This window comes from Bombina bombina, chromosome 5 (assembly GCF_027579735.1).
Source record: "Bombina bombina isolate aBomBom1 chromosome 5, aBomBom1.pri, whole genome shotgun sequence".
In the NCBI taxonomy this organism is placed as follows: domain Eukaryota; kingdom Metazoa; phylum Chordata; class Amphibia; order Anura; family Bombinatoridae; genus Bombina; species Bombina bombina.
In genome coordinates, this window is record NC_069503.1 from 152,832,273 (window position 1) to 152,858,724 (window position 26,452).

Consider the following 26,452-nt stretch of genomic DNA (forward strand, 5'->3'; position numbering starts at 1 on the left):
CCTTCAAGGAGAGAATTTCAATAAATAAAATTAAAAATGGCAAGTGAATTCCGGAAAAGTACTTTCTGGAGAGCAGTTATTGCTGAATTTATAGCTATGATTATTTTTGTTTTTATCAGTATTGGTGCTGCACTAGGTATCAGTTTCCCTATTAGCCAAAATGAAACTGTGACACCAGCGGCGCAAGATATTGTAAAGGTGTCGTTAGCTTTTGGGCTAGCGATTGCCACTATGGCTCAGAGTGTGGGTCACATCAGCGGTGCTCACCTGAATCCTGCGGTCACCCTTGGCTGTTTCCTGACTTGTCAGATCAGCATTTTTAAAGCATTGATGTACATCCTTGCTCAGTGCCTGGGTGCTGTAGTAGCCACGGCTATCCTCTCCGGTGTCACATCCAATATCGAAAAAAACTCACTTGGCCTTAATGGGGTAAGTTATTTTATATCATTTATTAATATTTCTACAGTAAGTTTATTCTTTGCACCAGTTAAATGCAACCATTTATATATTAATACAGGTACAAATTCTCAATTCTGGAATTCCATAATCCAAACTTATTCTGAAATCCAAACTTGTAAAATTGTCAGTTATAGTAAACTACCTTAGGTTACATGTATAAGCTGTATTATAGAATGTAAAATATTACCTAAATGACATAAGATATTGTTGTTTACACTTGGTCCCATCCCCTCTCCAAACTGTCCCATTTTACAGATGCAAATATTCTAATATCCAAACTATTCCAAAATCCAAGCAGTTTGGATAAAGGGTTTTCCATCTGTAATATTAATGTATCATATGCAGAATACACACCTTGAGGTATAATGACCACTATGTATACCTAGGTAAAGTAATGTGCATAACAGATTTGCAGAACTATTCCATATTCTATATGTCATTCTCTTCTCAATATAAGGAGAGATGTAAATTAGTTAACAGGGTTGAACTGAGAAAATTAGTATTATAAATATATTATGTAGCAATAACTTTTGTTATCATCCATAGTTTTTAAGTCTGCATCCTGACTGTAGAAATACAAAAGAAAATATTTGTGATTTCAATTATCATTTTTAACAATGTTTCAGTAAAATCACAAATCCACACTTTTTACTGTTAGTATTGCTACACATGATTTCAAACTTTTTAACACCTGGAATTTTCTAACTTAACTTGGCATCTCTCATATCAGTCACTGAATAACAAATATTAGGGTGTAGATTTGAAATGATTAATGTTCCTAAACTGATGTAATAAATACTTTGGTGAGAAAAATAATTTCAATTTCAATGGAATTCTTGGCTGTTGATTCACTAAACTTTGGAGAGGTATGTCAAACTTTTGTTTTTGTATTGTTAAAATGGCAAAGTGCTGTGTATATGGATGGCTCTATACAAAACAGGTATACAAACTGCTAAGTGAATTAGCTCTATAGGTAATTCTGATATTGTTCTTCATGGATGGTTTATTGAAATACTTGTAAATCTGGGATAAAGTAATAGAAATGTTTTGACTATTTGTTTAAAACTTATTTTCCAAACAATTTTAGGTAGCATATATGTATAAATATAAAACAAGTTTTATAGATATTTATATATGTTGTTGACTTCTTTCAATAAACAATTTGCTTACACACATCAGCAAGAATTCAATACACATCATATGGGGTTTGTTATGATTTAAATTTTGGACATGACACGAAAATAAATAGCACTTTAGTTGTTAAGCAGCTGAAAACTCAGTACATAAAATGCATCAATCATATGCCACCTGTTAGTGCGTAGTGACAGTTTTTGGGAAATGATTTATAGTTCAATTCTTTAGAAAGGCCAGATCTACTGAATCTACTTAAATCGTGTCCTGATTATTAAGAACATAAAATTAGAATCATATGACCATGATAGGTTACACAATGTGATATGCAGAGATGAGTCACGAGGGTTCGCATCATGAATAGGCAGATTCTATTCTAGTTGAAAAGCGTATCATGTCATTTTAAGATTTTAATGAAACATTTCGTATAAAAGGATATTGTAGTTAAATATTTGCTATGATACTTGTAGGCAGCAGCAATTTTATATGTTGAAATATTTTTGCATGAAAAAAGCAAAGAAAAATCTGTTTAAATCTAGAAATAAATGCAAATTTACTCCAAACATCACTGGCGTAGTTATATATTATTAGTGCAGGAGTCTAGAAGTTTATTTGTGCGTATAATAAAGGTAAGCGCACAGCTGAGACAAGTTTATTTTTAAATTAAAAATACAAATTCAAATACATATGAATATTATTAAGGGACATTCAGACAGAGCATGCTATTTAAATCAAGTCTCTAATTTATTTTAGATCAGATGTTCTTCGTTCTCTTGGTATCTTTTGTTAAAAAGCAGATATATAAGCTCAGAAGAGTGCACGTGTCTCTAGCACTATTTGGCAGCAGTTTTGCAAGAACACTAGATGGTAGCACTATTTCCTGCCAAGTAGTGCTCCGGACATCTACCTTGGTATCTCTTCAACAAAGAATAACATGGGAACAAAGCAAATTTAATAATAAAACTAAATTTTTTTTGGAAACTTTTTTTAAAATTATATTCTTTGTTTGAATCACAAAATAATTTTTTGGGGGTTTCATATCCCTTTAATATTGATATTAAAGTACATTTTTAAACATCAAAAAGCAATTTGTGTGTGCATCAAAAATGAATCCCTGCATTGCAAATAATCTGCATTGAAATAAAATGTATTAAAAGCATTTTAAAAAAATTGTTAGCAAGTTTTGCATTCCAGGTACACACATCTTGAAAACCCTCTTGAGTATTGTTCGTACCTCCATTACTGTGACCAATTAGGGAGCAGATTTAGATTTAGATGTGTAGCATGTAGAAGGGTCAGGATATTGAAACTACAGAATAAATTCCAGCCTTTCTGAGGTAGTAGAAAAAAACTACAATTTTCAGACTTAAATGAAGGTCAAAATAAATAATGAAAGTTCTTTGCAACGTTCTTTGCTATTAATAATTAAACCTTTTAAGGGGAATTACATGACATGAAACAGCCAAATATTATTCAGACAGAACATACAATTTAAAAGAACTTTTCATTTTACTTCTATTACATAATGTGCTTCATTCTCCTGGTATTCTTTGTTGAAGGAGCAGCAGTGCGCTACTGGGAGCTAGCTGCACACATCAGGTGAGCCAATGACAAGAGGCATGTATGTGCAGCCACCTATCAGCAGCTAGATGCCAGTAAAACATTGCTGCTCCTGAGCCTACCTAGGTAAACCTTTTAACAAAGGATACAAAGAGAATTAAGCAAATCACATCATAGAAGTAAATTGAAAAGTTTAAAAATTGCAAACTCTGAAAATCTGAATCATAAAAGTTTAATTTTGATTTTACTGCCCCTTTAAAGGGACAATTTGCTGTAAATCTGGCTTCCCCTTAATGTGTTATACATAACTTGTTATATCAGCAGCAGAGTATAAAGTGTGTGATAAACTGCTCCTTTGGGTTAATTTTTCTATACGCAATAGCTGGTGTTGTCCTTTGACACCACAATCCATTAAAATGGATTGATTTTACAGGGAAATCAAATCTCCTTATTGTATCACTCTCTATACATGCACATGCTTAGAGACAGCAATAAAACATTTTATTACTTATCTCTCCTCCTACCACTGGGAGTGTAATGTCTTCAGCTGACTATGTTTACACAGTTTTTTTTTATATCCAATGCAGGTAAAAGCAGCTATTTCAAATTTCAGAATAAACATAAATTAGCTATTTGTAAACACTTTAACACATGCCAGTATGTAAAATGGATCACTGGGAACAAATTAAAGTGTAGAATATTTTACAGCTGTCCCTTTAAGGGGTCGATTTATCAAACCCTTTCCCAAGAGAACCTGCAGTTCATATTTAACAAACAGTGGTCATCAGACCACTGCTTCTCTATCCTTTTGCCACCTCTTAGGTGGCGAATTTTAATCTCCCTAGTCTTGCCTGACCGGGGAGATTGATAGCTCCTGCCTGCGCATGATTGGCTGTGCGCGGGCAGGGGGCCGTCATGGGAATTCAACCCGCCAGAGACGAGTTGCAACGGACAGGGGCGCGTATGTGCACCCCTGTCCGCCGCAGCTTGATAAATCGACCCCTAAGTATATCCAGTGTGAGAGCAGTTTAGTCATTTAATGGCCCAGGTAATTAGAATTTCTTACACAGGGGATACCCACAAAATCTAATGTACTCTCAGCCCTTGAGCATTAAATAGTCTAGTTAAGTCTCATCAATAAGATAAAATAATTCACTCAGTAAGAACAAAAAGAAAACCTTATCTTTCAATATGTGTTTTTATAATAAAAGTTAACTACTGACAATAAAACTGTCAGGGAAAGGATGTGCTTTCCTATAGAGTGGTGTTAGCAATGAAAAGGGTGCAATGCACATCCTTTATACAGCAACATAAACAGTCTCAAGGTTACTTACGCTCAGCAAGAATGAACTACTGATGTCAGATAGCAGCACCATAATGATCATTAACTTATATAGACTAAACTGTGCAATAAGAATATGCTGTCATGTGTTAGGGAATGCTCTTATTACACTATTACTTGCATATTACTCTACTGCTGTTAAACACAGAGGTCACTGTTCATTAATATGTGCAGAGAAGGTTCCCAGATAGGGAACCTGTACGCCCAAGCTTGCAGGAAGTGAGGCAGCATCTGCATTTATATTCGCTTGTGCAGCCCCTCCCTTGCTCTTGCACAACCCATTGTGAACACAGAAATGTTTTTTATGCACCACATCTGTAATGTTACAGGGCTATTGAAGTCAAAAGTAAAGTTTCATAATTCAGACAGAGCATACAATTTTAAACAATGTTTCATTTTACTTCTATTATCAGATTTGGTTTGTTCAATTTGTATCCTTTGTTGATGAGTACAGGTGGGTTGGCTGATAGGAGTTTCGGGTGTGCATATGTCTGTAGGAGTCTAAAGCAACAGTGTTTGCAACTATTTATACCATTGCTAAAAACACTGTTGCAAACACTGCTTACAAATGGTTTATAACACATGCACTCTCCTGAGTTCAAATAGGATTTACTCTTTAACAAAGGACATCAAGAGAAAAAAGCAAATCTGGTAATAAAAGTTATTTGTAACGTTTCTTAAAATTCTATCTAATTCGTGAAGGTTTAATTTTGACTTTACTGCCTATTTAAGTAAAAAACAGCTATTTTGCAATGCAGTTTAGCACACGAATATAAAGCATTCAGTGTGCAATATGTACAAGTGCCTTAACCAGAACGTGTATAAGTAGATCACACCTATAATTAGACTGACCATATTGCCGCTTTAAGAAGGGACACATATGAAAAATACATATGTCAGGGTTCTTATAAAAAACATTTCTTTAAACAGCCCTGAAAAAAGCCCTGCCATATGTATTTTTCATATGTGTCCCTTTTTAAAGCGGCAATATGGTCACCCTACCTATAATCCACAAAAAAAATCATAAATCCCATTTAAATAAATTCTATATCAGGGCATGCCCTGGCTGATAGATACTACACAAATCAAGCAGGAAAAAAGCTTCTATGAGATTTTGAAGAGATTTTACTTTAGGGACAGGATACTGTAACATTAAATGTGTCCCATTTTACGTGCTGGAGTGTATTTAAAAATGTTCATTTTCTATTTCTCTAAGTATTGGCATTTGTGTATACAGAGAAAGAGATAAGATAAGAAGACCTTTGTGTATAGATAGAGATAAGATAAGAGGTCCTGAAAACTCAGTCCATTTAAATGGGTAGTGGTTTCAATGAGCAAAAAAAAAAAATCATATACAAATATACGCATAAAGGAGCAATTTCTCATACATTTTATACTCTGCAGCTGGTACAAAAAGTCATTGGAAACTTTAAGGGAAAACCAATTTTAGAGTATACCGTCCCTTTAACTTTTCTAACTTACCAAATTAAAGAACTCCGTCATTATGTAACTGTACACACACTTATGTTGTCCTAAGTTTCTCTTTACATAGCCCTTGCATTATTACCCAGGGGACAGTCATAATGAATAGTCTAATTATAGTAATGTCTGTAACATTACTTTATTTTTAAGAAACACTAATGTTCTTGCATTAAAACAGGGCGTAGTTCAAAGCCAATGGCTATCAATAGTGTGCCGCAGTAACACACTGATCTTTTAATCACTTACAAAACCTCTTTGGTAACTGTAACACGCATTCGCCTCATCTGTACATACTCATAGTGACACATACTATGAAAACATTGTGAGAAAGAGCAGCAATTTGTCTGAATATTTTTCTGTTGCATTTATAAGCTATTTTTAAAAATTATACTGAAAATATCAAATGAATAGGAAATGATATAAAGAAATTAATGTGCAGGTAATACTCATACTGCTGTATACATAACCGCTGGCTAATAGGGGCAGGGCCCACACATTTATTGCTCATTAACAAATGCAAACAAGCAAATTTGTTCACATTAACATTATTTAACATATCAAATCTTTATAAAAAATATAAATATGTGTCTAGTGTTCTTTTCATATCTATTTAACATCTCCTGTATTTGTACATACAGCTATAGCACGCTTTGGGCACATAATAGTCATCAAGCAAAATTTCTTTATTTGCTGTGAGATGTTGCTGGCATAATATTACTACTTCAGTATATGGAAACAATTATTTTAATTAAAGGGACAGTAAACACTTTGAGATTGTGTTATGTCCTGGCACTGGGGACACGGAACTAGGTCTCACTATAGTATGGAAATCTGGAAACTGACGCACAACAATGCAGTAGCATAATAATTGTTTATTATGCTTAAGTGCAATAACATACACTAAACAATAATTACAGTAGAATAAAAAAGCAGTGATTAAACTTATAAACGCATTACTTATCTTTAGGTTTCAAATAAGTTATAAATATCATGCAACAGCCCTGAGAATCATCATTCAGTGAAACATAGAAATCTAATTCCACATGTGCTGTATCAGACTTCTCTCCAAGATGTTATCCAGCAGACACTCCCGTCCACCTTAGCAATTCTTAAACTTTTAGTGTAGAAGGAGTGTCAAGCGTTTAAGCAAAATAAGGCCTAGTTTCCATTGAAGTGTTAAAGTTTGGAAACTGGTGGTGCCATAAAAAGTCTCTATAGAATTTAATGGAGATAAATGTTTTTTTACCAAAAGTTTCCAAACTTTACCACCTCAAAGGAAACTAGACCATAGAGTTTTCTTATAACAAGCAAATATTCTTACACTAGCCTTTCACTATCTGTCTCTTGGAATGTCACATCCCACTCTTTCTAGATAAGAGCAACTGCTATGAGAACAGAAGAGAAAGGCATATATGTGTAAAAGGCATATGATATCTATCTATCTATCTATCTATCTATCTATATACAGTATATATATATATATATATATATATATATATATATATACAGTATATATATATATATATATATATATATATATATATATATATATATATATATATATATTCATACGGTATATGTGGGTTCTAAAAGCAAAGTTTTAATATAAACTGCTAATACATTAACTATATGATTAATTATTTGTGTATGGAATCATGAAAAGTTTTGAATACCTTACAGATTGTAATATAAAATGCTTAATTATGCACAGTAAAATTACTTTGCAATATACTTTCATTTATTTTTCCCCTTTTCCTTCTAATTTAAATCTGAAAATTGTGAATATTTTCTGGCCCTGAAAACAGAAAGAATACATGACAGCTTCACAATTATGCACAGTAAAATTACTTTGCAATATACTTTCATTTATTTTTCCCCTTTTCCTTCTAATTTAAATCTGAAAATTGTGAATATTTTCTGGCCCTGAAAACAGAAAGAATACATGACAGCTTCACAAGCCTAACCCTGCCACACATCTGTCCTTAATTTGCAATTTGTTATGTTATCTTTTCTGCTGGTACCAAACAATTCATATTTTGGTAACATGGCAAGAGTGGTAAGTCCTGTCTGTGGTGTCATAAAACCAGAGAATTTATCCCTTATATGACTTTTAACAATGTCATACACTTTTGAGCAATAGATGTCAGTAGTGCATGCACAATGCACAACTGCTGCCATATAGTGATGCAGACACGTGCACGCTCCTGAGTCTAGTTACTTACATTTAAACAAATTACATTTGGAAATAGAGATACTGTAAAGTTTTTTTTATTTTTTATTGTACAGTCTATATGAATCATAAAAAATGTAGGGTTTAATATTACTATAACGAAATAAAAAAAACATTTTTTGTTTTTTATTTTAAATCAATTTGGTTATACCTACTAAATAATAATATTGTATACTGTGTCAGTTATTTATGACCACACTATCTTGCAGGGCTATATTGTTTTATATCTTCATAAACCATAATAGAGAAAGAAGTGGTACTTGCTTTAATTAAGTTAATTAAAGGTATATGTCAACACAATAATGTAACAATAGAATGCTCTAATTAAGCACACAGTTAATTTACTGCTGCTGAGACAGTCCTGAATAAGACACAGCCAGAGAATGGCAGTTACATGTGTATGTAGTTCTTGATTGGCTTGTTGGCTTTGTCCTGCTCAAGAATGGCAGTGCATTGCAGTTCTCAAGTCAGACTTTAGCTATGTATGGTTGACAAAAATAATATGCTTTAAAGCATAGGATCATTTTATTATTGTGTTACTACATCCCTTTAAAAGTATTTAATGGATCATTAATCTCCTGCAACTGAAAAGTTTTTTTCACTGTAAGAGCAATAAAATTGTGGAACTCATTACCAAAGGAGGTAGTAAATGCCAATACCTTAGATACATTTAAAAATGGTTTGGATACTTTTCTGGCTAGAAACATAATTCAGGGATAGGATTCCTTGTGTTAAATGGGTCACCTTTTTAATGGGATTAATTTAAGCTCAACTGGAGCTTTTTTTGTAAGAATATTAGATTTGTATAGGTTGAACTCCATGGACTTTTTTTCAACCTCATCTACTGTGTTACTATGTTACTAGTGTATTGATTACATCAGGTCGACTAAATAGAATATTAGTTTTAATTTCAATGGGAATTTATTGCTTTCTTTATGAAAAAGTATTATTGCTACTCATTCAGTTTAGCAAACAAAACTATAATTAGGATGAGGAGATTATGACTAAACTTTGTGAATGACCAGCTTTGTAGCCCATAATTACATGATGGAATAATATGGTATGAATAAAAGTGCTATCTAAAAATATAGACTGATTTACTCAAAGGTATTGGATTAATTTGAAAGCCAAAATGTTGAATTTTTCAGGCATTGGATCAACAAACAAATACTTGAATCTTTTATGCAGAATTTAACTAAAATGAATCAGCAAAGGATCTACATTTGCAAATCTAGATTTATGCAACTCCACATTAATGCAAAATTTATTTTATTTCTTTAAACCCAAACTGCTTTAAATTGTAGGAATGTCACACCATTAATTGGTTTATTACAGGATATTTATGGGATAAATTGCGAGTAACCGTACCTATAGCTATGGATACGTTTTAAAGGTTAGCAGAAGAATGCAGGCTGCGATTTCAGTCAGTGAATAGCAGCCTTGGTATTAGCTTTTCCCTAGCTGCCCGCTGTGCCAAGGCATTTATTTCTTAGTGATTTCGGGGAATACGCCTTCCACAGGGGATGAAAGACTGGCTTATCCTGATTCTGTCCTCGTGCGTGTAATAAACAAGAGGACTGAGTGGTTAGAACTTTAAGTGCACTGTTCCCTGAGAAATCATGAGATACTAATTTTATATACAAAGCTGTAATGACAAAACAAGCACTGTTACCATATCTACAGTGGAATAGCTGATCACATTATATATAAAAAAAGCCATTCATGAATCAAAAAAAGCGCCCCAAAAAAATGTGATAATATTTCATGGATTTTTTTTTTTTTTTTAGTCATTTGTAGCTAAACTCTGGGAAACTTTTCTAGTGTATACACGGATTTAAATGGATAATGTAATAACGTGAAGAGACAATAAGAATACTAAATTATAAATAATAGCCTCTACCAACACAAAGCCTTAATGGATAAAAAAGGCTTGATTATTAATGAGTTTAGAATATACAGCCAGTTAGCATAATGGGAACCATGGTGATGAAATTCTTTAAACGCTATCTGACAGCCACATAAATGTGCTTATGGAGTGTGAAGTCGCTGAAACAATAAATTAGCTGCATAATTATGGCACAGCAAGGGAAATCTGTATTGGTACAACTTGTGTATTCCATGCCTTTAGTAGTGACCTAAACGCTTTACGTTTTGTTTTTCTTTTTTAACACAAAAGATGTTTTTTTTTTGTTTGTGTTCATTTATAACAGATATTGAAATTTGCTTTACAGTCAAATAGTGCATCAGTTAACTAGACGTGCTTGTTTTCATGCAATTCCTGTTTACATGAAACAATATTTAAATAATTTTATTGGAAAACCTCTTCACATCTATCTATATCTATCTATCTATCTATCTATCTATCTATCTATCTATCTATCTATCTATCTATCTATCTATCTATCTATCTATCTATCTATCTATCTATCTATCTATCTATCTCATCTATCTATCTATCTATCTATCTATCTATCTATCTATCTATCATCTATCTATCTATCTATCTATCTATCATATATCTATCATCTGTCTATCTATCTATCTATCTATCTATCTATCTATCTATCTATTTATTGGGAAACCTCTTCATATCTATCTATCTATCTATCTATCTATCTATCTATCATCTATCTATCTATCTATCTATCTATCTATCTATCATCTATCTATCTATATCTATCCATCTATCTATCTGTCTACATGTCTCTATCTATCTATCTATCTATCTAACTATCTCTATCTATCTGTCTATCTATCATCTATCTATATGTCTGTCTGACTGTCTCTATCTATCTATCTATCTATCTATCTGTCTGTCTGTCTATCTCTGTCTATTTATATATTTCTATCTGTTTATCTGTCTGTCTGTCTTTCATGTATTTCTTCCTTTCTCTCTCTTTCATGTATTTCTTCCTTTCTCTCTCTTTGACACTAAAATGTTGTTGGATCAGAATTCTGTCTTAGCCCCTTGCCAGCAATAGTATCAACCAAACCCACTAACTCTTAAAGGGATACTAAACCCAAATTAGAAAGTTGCTTAAAATACTCTGATCTGTATCATGAAAGAAAAAAATGGGTTTAGTATCCGTTTAAGCAGACTCATGACCCCATAACACTGCTATACTTAAAGGGACTTGGAATTCAAAATTAAACTTTCATAATTCAGACAGAGCATATAATTACATTTCTTTTGCTTCACTTATAATTGAATTTGCTTAATTCTCTTCATATAATTTGTAAAAATGCAGATCCTTTCCATAAGAGCATACTGAGGTAGGGTCAAGAGCGTGCATGTGTCTTGTGCAGTATAAGATTATTAGAAAGACGACTGTGATGTAGTGCTAAAGATATCGGCATACACCTGGGTTTATAACAATAATAGAGTTGAACTCTTTTTCTTGGCATCATTTGTCAAAACATAGCTGCTTTGTTTGAACACTTACCTAGGTAGGTTTAGTTTTTTTAAACAATTTTTGTAACGTTATGCATAGAGAAAAACAGGCACATTTAAAAGGACAGTAAACATGTTTAGTTATGTGTAATAAAACAACTTTGCAATATACTTTCATTATTTTATGTTATTTAGCTCAGAATATTATGGATTTTTTTAATTCTCAGAGCTGGGACTGCACCCTGCTGACTTATCAGGGCTAACCCTGCTACATATTTTATCCTGCAGAACAATTCAATTTATACTAATATTATGTTGCCTGTATTCTCAAGACTGGATGGGCTCCAAATATGGCAACAGGTGGGAGGAGTTTGTCTATTGAAAAATAAGTACAGTAAAAAAAAGGATGTTAATTTGTTAACAGAAATGCCTTGTAATTACAAGGTGTTTACTGTCCCTTTCATAATAAAAGTAAATTGGGAAGTTCTTGTTAAATTGTAGAATCATTTTAAATCATGAAGTTTAATTCTGAAAATGTTAAAGACAAATCTCAGTTTATAGTCACAGTTACATGGAAATAAACTGACTATAATTTATGCTGAAAGTGAAAACTACAGATAGAAATAGATCATTAACAAACAATTATTTAATGAATGAAACCTGTATTATAATAAATATAATAAAGTGCGTGAGTCTATCACCAGGCAAATAGTATTTAAAAACTCCTTATAACATTGTACATTTTTGGGGTGTATTCTCTTTTTTCTTTTCTATCTGATCTCCAGATATTTTCAATGGAAACTTAAAGGGACATTTTTCTTTCATGATTTAGATAGAACATACAATTTTAAACAACTTTCCAACTTACTTCTATTATCAAATTTCCTTAATTGTCTTGTTATCCTTTGTTGAAAAGCAGGACGTTAACTTCAGGAGTGTCTGCAACACTCTATGGCAGCAATTTTGCAACAATGTTATACATTAGCAAGAGCACTGGCAGAACTATTTCCTGTCATGTAGTGCTCCAAAAATGTGTACGTTACCTATCTAGATATCTCTTCAACAAAGAATAACAATAGAACAAAGCAAATTTTATACTAGAAGTTAATTGGAAACTTTTTTTTAAATGATCTTTTTTTGGTTTCATGTCCCTTTAAATAAATTCTTGACAAATGTATTTTAAATACAGGAGCCAGTTTCATATACAACACAGTGTCTAGGAGCCAGACAAGGTTGTTTGCATATGTGTTTATGTACAATAAAGGAGCCAGGGAAAAATCAAATAAGCTGTTGCTGCCTGAGATTTGTCCAGCCCGACCTAAACCATATTGGCATTTCTCTGTTTTACTGCACAAACCTCTTGATTTCTGTCACCAGTCTGAGAGACGTCTGCTCTAATTCTCATGACATATCTCACAGTTTCTAATATCTCACAGTTTCTAATATCTCACAGTTTCTATTCTCTGTTCTCATTTTCCTTCACTCTCTCTTTTTTCCCTTTTGAAGAATACGTTGGATAGAGTGTAATGTGCTGCCTACCCATAGAATATAACAGATTTTCCTGTCCTCTAATCAGATAGAGCTTCTACTATAAACCATATGAATAGAAAGAGGAAGCTGAAGTATATACAGTATTTCCTTGTCGTTATGAGTAGTAGAGTTTAACACCATAAAAACTGTATGCTAATCCAATAATAATATACTGATGCCAAATTCTGATAGGTCATATCTTTCAATATCTGAACTAGCTGCATTATGGTTAACTAGGACTACTGACATTAATGTAGCAGTCTTTGGAAAAAAAAGTCATAGCTTCTTCATCACTAATCTCATTCTACATTTTATAGATATAGTAAAGTCATAATTAAACAATTTTCCAATGTATTTTTATTATTATGTTTGTTCATTCTCTTGGTATCCTTTTATTTGAGTATACTGTCCCATTAAGCTCTTCAGAGCAAGGTTCACCTTATTTTTGATCAATATATATTGCTATGGGGAGTTCTCTCTTCAAGTAAACTATTTTAACAGATTAAATATATTTTAAATCAGAACTGGTTACGTTAAAGCTGTATATTTTGAGTTTAAAAGGATTCCTATAATACATTAGATATATGTTAAATGGCTCTCTCTTCCAACAAGAAATAATATTTCAATTTGACTTTAATATTGCATATATATTGTATTTATATGAATAAGTGTCATGTAATGCTTTACCATTCAGTTGCATAGTCAGCGCCATGGTATATGGTTGTGCTACACAAATAAACAGTTCTAACAATAAAACGAATGCCTGTATACAGACTGAAGTCAAATTAATGGGTCAATAAATAGCTTATTGTCCACATACTGTATGCTGCAAGCAACACTATGGGGCTGATTTATGAAAGTGCGAGCAGACATGATACGATGCAGTGTTTCATGTCCGCCGCACATCGATAAATGCTGACAGCATACGCTGTCGGCATTTATCATTGCACAAGCAGTTCTTGTGAACACCCCTGGGTGTCAATCAGCCCGATCATATAGGATCGGGCAGATTGATGTCCGCAGCCTCAGAGCAGGCGGAGCAGTTAAGGAGCAGCGATCTTTAGACCGCTGCTTCATAACTGCTGTTTCTGGCGAGCCTGAAGGCTTGCGCGGAAACAGGGGCTTGATAATTCGGCCCCTATGAGTTCTTCAGGGCTATCTGAGGTAGTAGACACTTCATAGTGAATTTCAGTAATTCAAGTTTAAATTACATGAAGTTACATGTCATTTTAAGAGACTTTTAGATTCACTATCAAATTTACTATGTTCTTTTGGCATCCTTTGTTGAAAATCATACCTAGGTAAGCTCAAGAGCAGCAATGCAGTACAGGGAGTTCGGCTGGGGATTGGCGGCTTCTCATACACCTCTTGTAACCCAGATGGGCCCAGCTAGTTCCCAGTATGCACCGCTGCCGGGAGCTTACTTTTACTATGTGTTTATACCCTCTGCTGGTTCCGGACTCACCAGCCTCTCCATCTTCACCAGTGTTCCTTTGTCATTCTGTGCAGTTGAGTAACAAGTTAATGGAAAGAGGCGGCAGATTTAGCGAATCAGCTGCTTATATTAAGATAGGACTGATGAATATGGAGTTACTGCAGGCAATAGGCACAACAGGAACTTCCAGCCTCTCTGGGTTAGTGGATACAGCGTGGAAAATAAAACCAGCAAATATAAATAATTTACATTTTCTTAATTTTATTTAACAATGTTATGGGGTCATTTCCTTTTAAATTCCTGTGGTGGCTTTATTATTGTCTCAGATTGATTATATCTATTTCTTTCAGCTATCTGATGGCTTGACATCGGGGCAAGGGCTCGGAGTTGAAATTATTGTCACGTTCCAGCTGGTGCTTTGTGTTGTTGCTGTGACAGACAGGAGGAGGACAGATGTCTCAGGATCAGTACCTCTTGCAATTGGTCTCTCAGTTGCCCTGGGACATCTTATCGCGGTAAGTTGAATCAGTCTAATTTCCCCATGTGTGTGCCCTGGTATTTAACTGTCAAGCAGCCCACAGTACAGGTTGTGAAAATTCACACAAATGTCTGGCAGGGAGAGGTCACTATGACTGCTGGTTGTACTCTGTAAAAATTATGAATGACCAGCGGATGACCTTGGGGCAGTAAGTCAGGTCATGATTATATGCAGATTAGAGGCCCTAAACTCCTCTGTCTGCCATATGCACATCAGAGCACAGAAGGCCCATATCTACATCAACTGTAGATCAGACCCAAACAACAGCGTCTAATCTGTCTAAACTATGTGCATATCAAACCTCAGAACATATCCAAATGGTCCAGAAGCATCTCTATATGCCCCTTATCAGACATCAACCCAAATGGCTCTGCAGCCCCTCGTTATGCCCCTTACACCTATCAGACCTCAGATAAGAACCCTGCTTCCCGTCTGTCAAAACTATACACATGTTAGGCATTGGCACTGCAGCTGCTTTATATGCCCCACCCCTTATCAGATCTAAGAACAGACCCATATTGCCCTGTGGCCTTTGTTTATGCCCCTTAACCTTATCACACCTCAGATAAGACTCCTGCTGTCTGTCAAAACTATACACAGTGCAGACAATGGTCCGACAGTCCTTATATTTTCCTATATATACCTCAGATCAGGCCCATATGGCCCTGCAACTCCTCTAGAAGGCTCATAACCACATCCAACCTCAACTTAGACACATATGGCCCTGCAACTCCTCCAGAAGGCTCATAACTACATCCAATCTTAGACTCATATGGCCCTGCAACTCCTCTAGAAGGCTTATAACTACATCCAACCTAAACTTAGACTCATATGGCCCTGCAACTCCTCTAGAAGGCTTATAACCACATCCAACCTCAACTTAGACTCATATGGCCCTGCAACTCCTCTAGAAGGCTCATAACTACATCCAACTTCAACTTAGACTCATATGGCCCTGCAACTCCTCTAGAAGGCTTTTAACTACATCCAATCTCAACTTAGACTCATATAGCCCTGCAACTCCTCTAGAAGGCTAATAACCACATCTAACCTCAACTTAGACTCATATGGCCCTGCAACTCCTCTAGAAGGCTCATAACCACATCCAACCTCAACTTAGACTCATAAGGCCCTGCAACTCCTCTAGAAGGCTCATAACTACATCCAACCTCAACTTAGACCCCTATGGCCCTGCAACTCCTCTAGAAGGCTCATAGCTACATCCAACCTCAATTTAGACTCATATGACCCTGCAACTCATCTATTATTATTATTATCGGTTATTTATAGAGCGGCAACAGATTCCGCAGCGCTAAAAAGGCTTATAACTACATCCAACCTCAACTTAGACTCATATGGCCCTGCAACTCCTCTACAAGGTTCATAACTACATCCAACCTCATCTTAGACTCATATGGCCCTGCAACTCCTCTAGAAGGCTTATAACTACCTCCAATCTCAGATCAGACCCCTAAAACCCCAGATCAGAACTAAACATGTCAGACTTCAGATCAGACTCAAAGACCCTGCAGCCTCTCTGTCAGTTGCACATGCACTGTAGGTAAGAGCTATAGCTACAGTCTTATATACAACTCAGAACCCTGGCTCTACAGCCTGAGAGCTACCTGCCAATGTCAGATACCAAATCAGATACTCTGACCCTGTCAACCACATAATCCCTTGGCCCTGCTGCAGTCTTTCTGTGAGCCTCAGATCAGAGGTCTAGCTCTGTAGTCCATTATTAACCCTTTCCTTTGTCTCTGTGGTTGCCATTTCCCCTGCTTGCACTGTGTTGTCTCCAGCTTACTGTACTAGGCTTGTGAGGGGAAGAAGTGAGACAAGGAGAAGTGCAGCTTCCGCATTGCCTGAGCACCCTATAGCAGACAGCCTACTGTAGCTGACTCATCGCCATCCATATTAAATTGTTTGTGACTAGAGGTCACAATTTAAGGCTGGAGAAAAAGAGATTAATTACCCAGCAATGTAAATTTTTTTTACTGTAAGAGCAATCAAATTGTGGAACTTATTACCTAAGGAGGTAGTAAATGCCAATACCTTAGATACATTTAAAAATGATTTAGATACCTTTTTTGCTAGAAACAGAATTCAGGTATATGATTGCTTATGTTAAATGGGTCACCCTTTTTAATGGGATTAATTTAAAGGGACACTAAACCCAAATTTTCTTCTTTCATGATTCCGATAGAGCATGCAATTTTAGGCAACTTTATAATTTACTCCTATTATCATTTTCTTTGTTCTCTTGCTATCTTTATTTAAAAAACAGGAATGTGATGCATAGGAGCTGGCCCATTTTTGGTTGAGAACCTGGGTTATGCTTGCTTATTGGTGGGTAAATGTAAGCCTCCAATAAGCAAGAGCTATCCATGGTGCTGAACCTAAAATGGGCTGGCTGCTAAGATTTACATTCCTGCTTTTACAATAAAGATAGCAAGAGAATTAAGAAAAATTGACAATAGGAGTAAATTAAAAAGTTGCTTAAAATGTCATGCTCTATCTGAATCATGAAAGAAAAAATTTGGGTTCAGTGTCCCTTTAAGCTCAACTGGAGCTTTTATTGTAAGTTTATTAAGATTTGTATAGGTTGAACTCGATGGACTTCTATCTTTTTTCAACCTCATCTACTATGTTACTATGCTACATTAGAAAAAGTGCTTTAATATACTGCAAATTTACCTTGTTTGCCTAATAGTTAGCTTACGCGTTTGTCTGTATGCATTTGAGTCTAATTTGATTTCAAACAAAATTTGTGACTGCGTTCAATAAGACACACTACACAGGCACACACTTGTACATACATACAAATACTCTCATGCGCACATATATACACATTCGCACACATACACAAGCACACTCACGTGCACTAACACATACATACATACAAACATACAAACACAGATGGCGCACGCAGACACATATACATACTCGCACACACATACACACTCGCACACACACACACTCGCACACACACACACTCACACACACACATACACACTCGCACACACACACACACTCACACACACATACACACTCGCACACACATACACACTCACACACATACACACTCGCACACACACACACTCGCACACACATACACACTCGCTTACACACATACACACTCGCTCACACACATACACACTCTCACACACACACATACACACTCTCACACACACACATACACACTCGCACACACATACACACTCGCACACACATAAACACTTGCACACACACACACATACTCGCACACATACATACACACTCGCACACACACATACACACTTGCACACACACATACACACTCGCACACACATAAACACTTGCACACACACACACATACTCGCACACATACATACACACTCGCACACACACATACACACTTGCACACACACACACATACTCGCACACATACATACACACTCGCACACACACATACACACTTGCACACACACATACACAGTCGCGCACACACACACACACACTCACGCACACACACATACATATTTGTACACACAATTAATTTGTTACATTTTGTATTGCTGAGAATCAAAGGGGTTAAAAAAAATTAATTCACTAAGGGACTTACAGAGTGTAACATACTCACTTCAATATAATTGACTTTCCTGTCCAGTAATCAGATGGGAGTGTTACAATAAACCATATGAATAGAAACAGGAAGCTGAAGTGTAAATAGTATTTCCCTGAAATTATTATTTATTCACTATGGGAGTTGTGCTGATGACTGCTGAGAATTATAGTAATATCTCATGATAACCATTATTTCTGGTCACAAAGTGCAAGTGGTTAAAGGGACATTGTAGGGAAGCATTTAGATGCTCTGATTCATGCAATTTTAGCCCTACTGACCCTGCAAGTCTATGGGCTAGATTACAAGTGGAACGCTAAATTTGCGGGAGCATGATAGTTAACCAGCCATTAGAAGCTCACGGTAGCAATTAGCACTTATGTGAACGTGAGTTCGCGTTTGCATTTTGATACCAGTGCACATTATTGTGCACTGGTATTACAAAGTGGAGCACTAATATCGCTTTCATGCAAGCGATAATTAGCGCTCCACTTGTAACCTGGCACTATGTGTTTAACTTCACAAAGGGATTAAACACAGTTAAAGCACTGTTTGGGAGCCACAAAGTACAACTATAGACAGTTGAAGGATTAGACAAGTTGTTGCATTCTTGGTGAATCCAGCAGACTAATCCAAATACTGAGAGAACTTCTCAGTGCTATAAATCTTTCAAACTCCAATCATTTTCTCTGTGGCATATTCACTAAGATCTGCTCATTAGAATCCTTATGAAGCTTAAAGGGACACTGTACCCACATTTTTTCTTTTGTGATTCAGATAGAGCATGCAATTTTAAGCAACTTTCTAATTTACTTCTATTATCAATTTTTCTTCGTTCTCTTGATATCTTTATTTGAAAAAGAAGGTATCTAAGTTGAGGAGTCAGCAAATTTGTGGTTCAGAACCATGGACAGCAATTGTTTATTGGTGCTGCCCAATCAGCAAGAACAACCCAGGTTGTTCACCAAAAATGGGCCGGCATCTAAACTTAAATTCTTGCTTTTCAAATAAACATACCAAGAGAATGAAGAAAATTTGATAATAGGAGTACATTAGAAAGTTGCTTCAAATTGCATGCTCTATCTGAATCACAAAAGAAAAAATATGGGTACAGTGTCCCTTTAAGTCACTTTTTTGTTATACGAATGTGCAATTCAGCATTTGTTTACTGCGATATTCGGCTCTTTTAGGCACCAAAATACACAAATATCTGGTTTTGCACTGATGTGTGTAGCACTTTTGTACAATTATATCCGCTGCGAAAAAGAGACGAATGCTGCAGACCACAGTCATTTTCGGCATTTGTTTAGTAAACTAATGCCAAATTACACCTACATTATTTTTTAGTCCAAGATTATTAACCAAAATGCAGCCCCACGCTTTTGTAAATAAAGTTTCTGGATTAATAAAAAAATATATATTTTTACTCATGTAGGTGCGCCATCCATAGGGCCCAGTGATATAAACCTCACAATTTCAGATGTGTTTTTTCACACCGACCCTCGCAGCTGCTGCCCTGGTAGAATTATCGTAAAAAAAGGAAGTCCCTTGCGAATGGAGAGATGACTCCTATTGAAAGTAATAGATCTTGCAGGAAATGACACTTTGATCCGTGGAGCGAAGTTAGCAGTGAACAGGGGGCGCACGTTTAAAATGAAATCCTGCAGCCAATAAAAAAATGCTGTTTTCTGCATGTAGCATCTTACAATCGCCTATATTTTCGTATGCATACGTTTTTATAATAGGGTGATAAGTATTTTAGTATTAAGTTTGCGGAAAAAAACCCTCTGAGATCTGTAGTGCAAAAATCTTTACACAATTACGCTGGGATTAGAGAGACAATTTCAAATACACCCATGGAATGCAAGTAAGCTTTGTATTTTGTACAAATTACTGATTTTTTGCACATCCTATGTACTTAAATTATGATTTGTGCTGTGCATATTTAATACGATTTATTACTGTGCAATTTTCATACAAATGTTGTGTTTTTTATAAAATACGATTTTTTGTGAAGACTTTTGTTACGATTTTTGATGCACCTTAACAAAACAATTTTTTTCTGCATATTTTTGTTTAAATGTTTCAGCTATTCATTTTTACAATTTTATAAAATGCAAATTTTGTTGTGCACTTGTGTAATGTATGCCACTCCCTCCCATACAGAAAAGTGCGTTATACGCCCCTTAGCAAGACAAAAAGTGGCTTTAGATAATTCCACCAGGGAAGTAGAAGGACTGACGAGCATCTTTAATAATCTCGCCAGCCCAGAGACCTTCAGATAATCGGGCCCTTAATGAATAAATGCTACTGTGTGTGTGTTTTTTTCAGTGAACTTGTCTGGAGAAGTTCTTGACACCATCTAATATGGGAACAAACAGGCGTTAGGCTGATGAGTGATGTTAGCAGCTCTGTTAAACAGAGAGCTTTGTCTATGTAACCAGCAGGAGCAGTTAGCGTTCACTGTGGCTAATACAGTTGCTTCTTGTGGGTTTCAACAATGCTGTGTTAGTCTCTGTTTATCTACAAAGTGGTTATGTTGTCTGAAGAAATCACTGCCAGACATTTAACAGGAAATTACATTTAAAAACAGAGTTAATTTGTTCTTTATTCAAAAAGCATTTTGTGTACAAATAACTACCATTTTCCAGTGTAACTTTGCATAATATGGTAAATACAACATGAGTTATTGAAAATATATTGCACAGACCCTCTGCGCTATAATTTAATTTGACATATCCTTCTACATGCAAAATACAATGTTGTATAAATTAAAATGAGGAAAAAAACACAAACAGCATTCAGGGATGAGAAACAGCTGCAGCAAATTATGTATTAGATACAGCCCAAATGCCAGCTTGCAAATTGCTAAAATAATCTGGGGTTGTATGACTGTGGCATTCTGACTTCTTTACTTTAAAGGTACACAGTTAAGTTATCCTGGACTGATACATCTGGGGTGGGGTGATGCTCTTGCAGAATTGATTTTTATTCCAATAGTCTTAAAGAGACTTTCTAATAGATAAATGACATTGTAGCATGCCAAATGTGCATTAGTGAGTCTAAATAACTGTGTTAAACCTCTGTAAAAGTTTTAAAACACAAAAATAAAGCCCCACTCAACATATACAGTTACTATTCTGACTTAATATTATTAAAGTTTAAAAAGAGCAAGTGGTATTACATGTTTAAATTCAGTTTAACACTATCATCATGGGTATGAAACTATGGTCAAAACACCAAGACCATATATCACATGTACACCTAGCTTTGAGAGGCCCTAAGATATTGTTATGACACTCTTGCTACAATATAGTGATTGATTTCACATGTAAGGTTATTATTATCATTATTATTATCGATTATGTGTAGAGCGCCAGCAGATTCTGCAGCTCTATAAACATAGGCGGTGTACAAGTTAGCAATTATAGGGACCAAATGGGTAGAGGACCCTACCTAGAGTTGCACTATTTAGCTCTTGAGAAGGGGATCTGCGAGCAGTTGGGCTCGTAGGCTTACATTCTAAGGGGGTTCCACAAGATGGGGGCCAGTCTGGAAAAGTCCTGTAAACGGGAATGTGAGGAGGTAACAAGAGAGGAGGAGAATAGGAGGTTGTGAGCAGAGCGAAGGGGACAGGAAGGAGAGTATCTGGAGACAAGGTCTGAGATATAGGGGGGGGGGGGAGCAGGTCAGTTGAGGGCTCTGTATGTCAGAGTCAGAATTTTTTTGTGTTTAATTTATGTACTCAATGGTGCTTATTATAGTATCATTTTGCAAGTCATATTGTGATATTTGTTCTGACAGCTGTTTCTATATATCTGTTTAGATTGACTATACTGGTTGTGGAATGAACCCAGCTAGGTCGTTTGGTTCTGCTGTACTAACAAGAAATTTTACAAATCACTGGGTAAGTATGAAATTAATCTGTCTCTCTCTGGCTGTTGGCCTATGACTGTTATGGATGCTGCTTAAAGGGACACAAAACCCTTTTTTTTCCTTTCATGATTCAGATAGAGAATACAATTTTAAACAATTAATTCTCCAATCTACTTCTAATATCTAATTTGCTTAATTCTCTTGGTATTCTTTGTTGAAGAAACAGCAATTTACATGGGTTAACTGTTATCATGAGGCATATATGTATTGTTCTGCCAGCTGCTGAGCCTACCTCAGTATGTTTTTCAACAAAGGATAGCAAGAGAAAAACAAACACAAATTAGAAGTAATAGAAGTAAATGGTGAAGTTATTTAAAATTGCATGCTATTTCTAATTCATGAAAGAAAAAAAAATGGTTTTCATGTCCCTTTAAGAGGGTATGGAAACTAATCTTTCTTGATCCAGATAGAGTGTTATGCTTTTAAAAACCTTCCAACTTCCTACTGTTATCAAATGTAATTATTTCTCTTGGCATTCGGAAACATTCCATTTGCATTTGTCTTGAGCACTATATTACTGTAGTGGTTGCAACTATGTTTGTAATAATGGTATATGCATAGAACTCAAGACATGCGCATGCTTATGAGCCTACACAGATATGCCTTCATAGAAATGCACTAAGTTTGTGAATGATACTAAGAGAGTAAATGGCCAATTAGATGGAATACTGAAAAGTGTAAGGTTAGACAATTTGGAAGTATAAATATGGAGGCTACCTATTATTTAAATGGGTCACGTCTTAGCAAAACAGAGGAGAAAAAGGATTTAGGCATACTTATAAATATCAAGCTAAGAATGAGTGTGCAAGGCAGTGTTTTCTGAGGCTTATAAGATGTATTAAAAGAAGCATAGATCCAAAGGAAGAAGGCATAATTCTGTCGTATAAATCCCAGGTAAGACCTCAACTTGAGTATGGAGTGCAGTTATGGGAACCAATTTTAAAAAAGACATTGCAGAATTGGAAAAAGTTCCAAGAAGGGCCACAAAACTAATATAGGAAATTGAGAAATTTTACTATAAATAGACATTACCCAAACTGGGTTGGTTCAGTCAAGAAAAAAGGTGATTGAGAGGTGATATGATTACTTTAAATAAATATATTTAAGGCCCATATACAGAGTTGGTAGAAGCTCTGTTTAATCCAATGCAGTTCTTTGTGACTAGAGGTCATGATTTAAGGGTTGAGGAAAGGAGATTTAATCTGCAAGCACAATCTATCTAAGCCAGTATCAAGTAAGGGCACAAAACAGGTAAATTCCTGGGTATATATTTTTGATCACATTATATTATCGCCTTGCTTGTCAGATAATTAATGGACTCATTGATTAGCTTTGTATTTTATTTCCTTTTAGATCTTTTGGGTAGGTCCCATGATTGGAGGAGCCGCTGCCGCCCTTATTTATGACTTTATCTTGGCTCCAAGGAGCAGTAGCATAAAAGATCGCATGAAAGTTTGGACCAATGGTCAAGTAGACGAATATGACCTGGATGGAGATGAACACCCTAGGGTGGAGATGAAACCAAAATGAAGACAACAAAATTCTTAAAAGCACATTAAGAGATGTCAGTATTATGGACTTCAGAAAAAAATATTTCCAAAATTAAATTGTTTTTACAGTATTTTTTATTTTTTCCCTATATGTTACTCTTTTGCCTCTGCATTGTTAGGTTTAAAAGTCATCTCTATATCACCATAATGTTTTATTACCATATTTAGAAACCAGTTGAAGAACCAAAAGACCCATCAAGCTGTTTTACCAAGATATCATCTAATGGAAGGATTCCCCCCCCCCCTTGATTTAATCACCTTTTCTGTTATGATTAATTTCTCCCCAAATATGTTTTATTAACAAAATGTAATCATATTTTTTTTTTAAAAAACTAGGCTTAAACAGTCCAACATGTAAATACATTACATCAATAATTTTGCCTGAGAATACATTTATATAGAAAAACATATAATATATGTGTTGTCAGGGACATTCTTATGTGGAAACAAATATTTTAATCTTGTCTGGACTGGTTAAAATGGATTGTCACTTTGGAGGAAGTAATTAAAAAGAAGCCAAAAATAAACTTAAATAGAACAGAAATTCTTATACTAACAGGAAAAATGCATCCTGTATTTTCTTTGTTTGGGTGATCCACTTACATTTTACAAAACAAAAAGGTTATTTCAGGGCAAACAAAGAGGATTTATATAATGTTCTGTTTGAAAAGATCTCTGAGCTAAATCAAATAGATATATTTTTTATTCATCTTATTTCACATATATGGGAGTTAAAGGGTCATTTTACTTGATAATTGTCCTTTTTCTTTAAAAAGATAATATTTGAAACCATCAAAGTGTTTTGAAAATTGATTGTTTCAACTTTTTTTTTTTCTGGGATTTCTCTCTATCAGCCAGAAAGTAATACATACCTAAGTATTTATTAAATAATTCTAAAATGTTCCAATGCAGTTTACTTATACATATATATACTGTATATATATATATATATATATATATATATATATATATATACATACATCCCTTTAGTTTAATTGACCAGTTGGACAGAAAAGTTATTTACCAGATTCCAAGAAAGACTTTGAGCATAATATACAGCTAATTGACTAATTAACCTTGGCCGCCCTTTGATCTCAATATACAGCACATATTGCAAGTGGATCCCATATAATGCCACCTAATCATTGATCAGTAACTGTCTAAAAAGAAAAGTACCTGCTTGGGGAAATAAAATATGTTGAAAACAAGTTTAACACTAAATACAGCAGAATTGAATAACTGACAAATACATAAAATAAAAGACAATGGGGCCTATTTATGAAAGGCCTGTCGGACATGATACGACATTGCGGATCATGTCCGACAGACCTCGCTGAATGCAGAGAGCAATACGCTCTCTGCATTCAGCATTGCCCCAACAGCTCTTGTGAACTGCTTGGGCAACGCCGCCCCCTGCAGATTCGTGGCCAATCTGCCGCTAGCAGAGGGGTGTCAATCAACTTGAATTGCGGCAATGCCTGTCCGCCTCCTCAGAGCAGGCGGACAGGTTATGGAGCAGCGGTCTTTAGAAACTTAACTTGTGTTTCTGGCGTGTCTGAAGGCTCGCCAGAAACACGAGCCCTCAAGCTCCATACGGAGCTTGATAAATGGGCCGAAAAGCAATAACACTTACTTTAAATTTTAAATTTGAAATGAGCAGTAGATTTTATTTCTGGCAAATTTCAAAGTTAATCCAATTTTCCCTTCCCTTGTGTCATGTGACAAGCATCAGCCAATCACAAATTGCATATATGTATATACTGTGCACCTTTGCACATGCTCAGTACGAGCTAGAGCCCCAGAGAGTGTGCATATAAAAAGTACATGCACATTTTGATAATATATGTATATTGGAGAACCTTTTTTAAAATTTCATGCTTTATATGAATCATGACATTTAAATTTTGACTTTAATGGCCCTTTAATTAAGATATTTACTGATGAATGCAGATGTATTTAGCTTCTTTTAAAAAGATACCATGTTGTCCTAAACCTTTGAGCTTATATATATTTATACAGATTTTTTTCTATAATAAGAAATATTGCTCAGGACTTATGCAGAATTATTAGAACCAAATAAATAACAGATTTTTAGTAGAATAACATTTGGAAAATAAATTACTTACACATAAAATCCTTTAATATATAAATTAACATAACATAAAATTGTTATATATATTGTTGCTTGGCTATATTGTTCATTATTATGTTTTGTAAATAAATTCCTGAATGATTTATAAATAAAAATTTAGGTTGTACTAACA

At 35.0% G+C, this 26,452-nt stretch overlaps 1 protein-coding gene across 1 annotated transcript; it reads left to right on the top strand.

The window, feature by feature from the left end:
* AQP1 (aquaporin 1 (Colton blood group)) lies at positions 1–26,452 on the top strand. Its single transcript, XM_053713745.1, has 4 exons — positions 1–429; positions 14,911–15,075; positions 22,529–22,609; positions 23,992–26,452. The coding sequence occupies exons 1-4, from the start codon at positions 37–39 to the stop codon at positions 24,166–24,168; spliced, it is 816 nt and encodes a 271-aa protein (XP_053569720.1). The 5' UTR covers positions 1–36; the 3' UTR covers positions 24,169–26,452.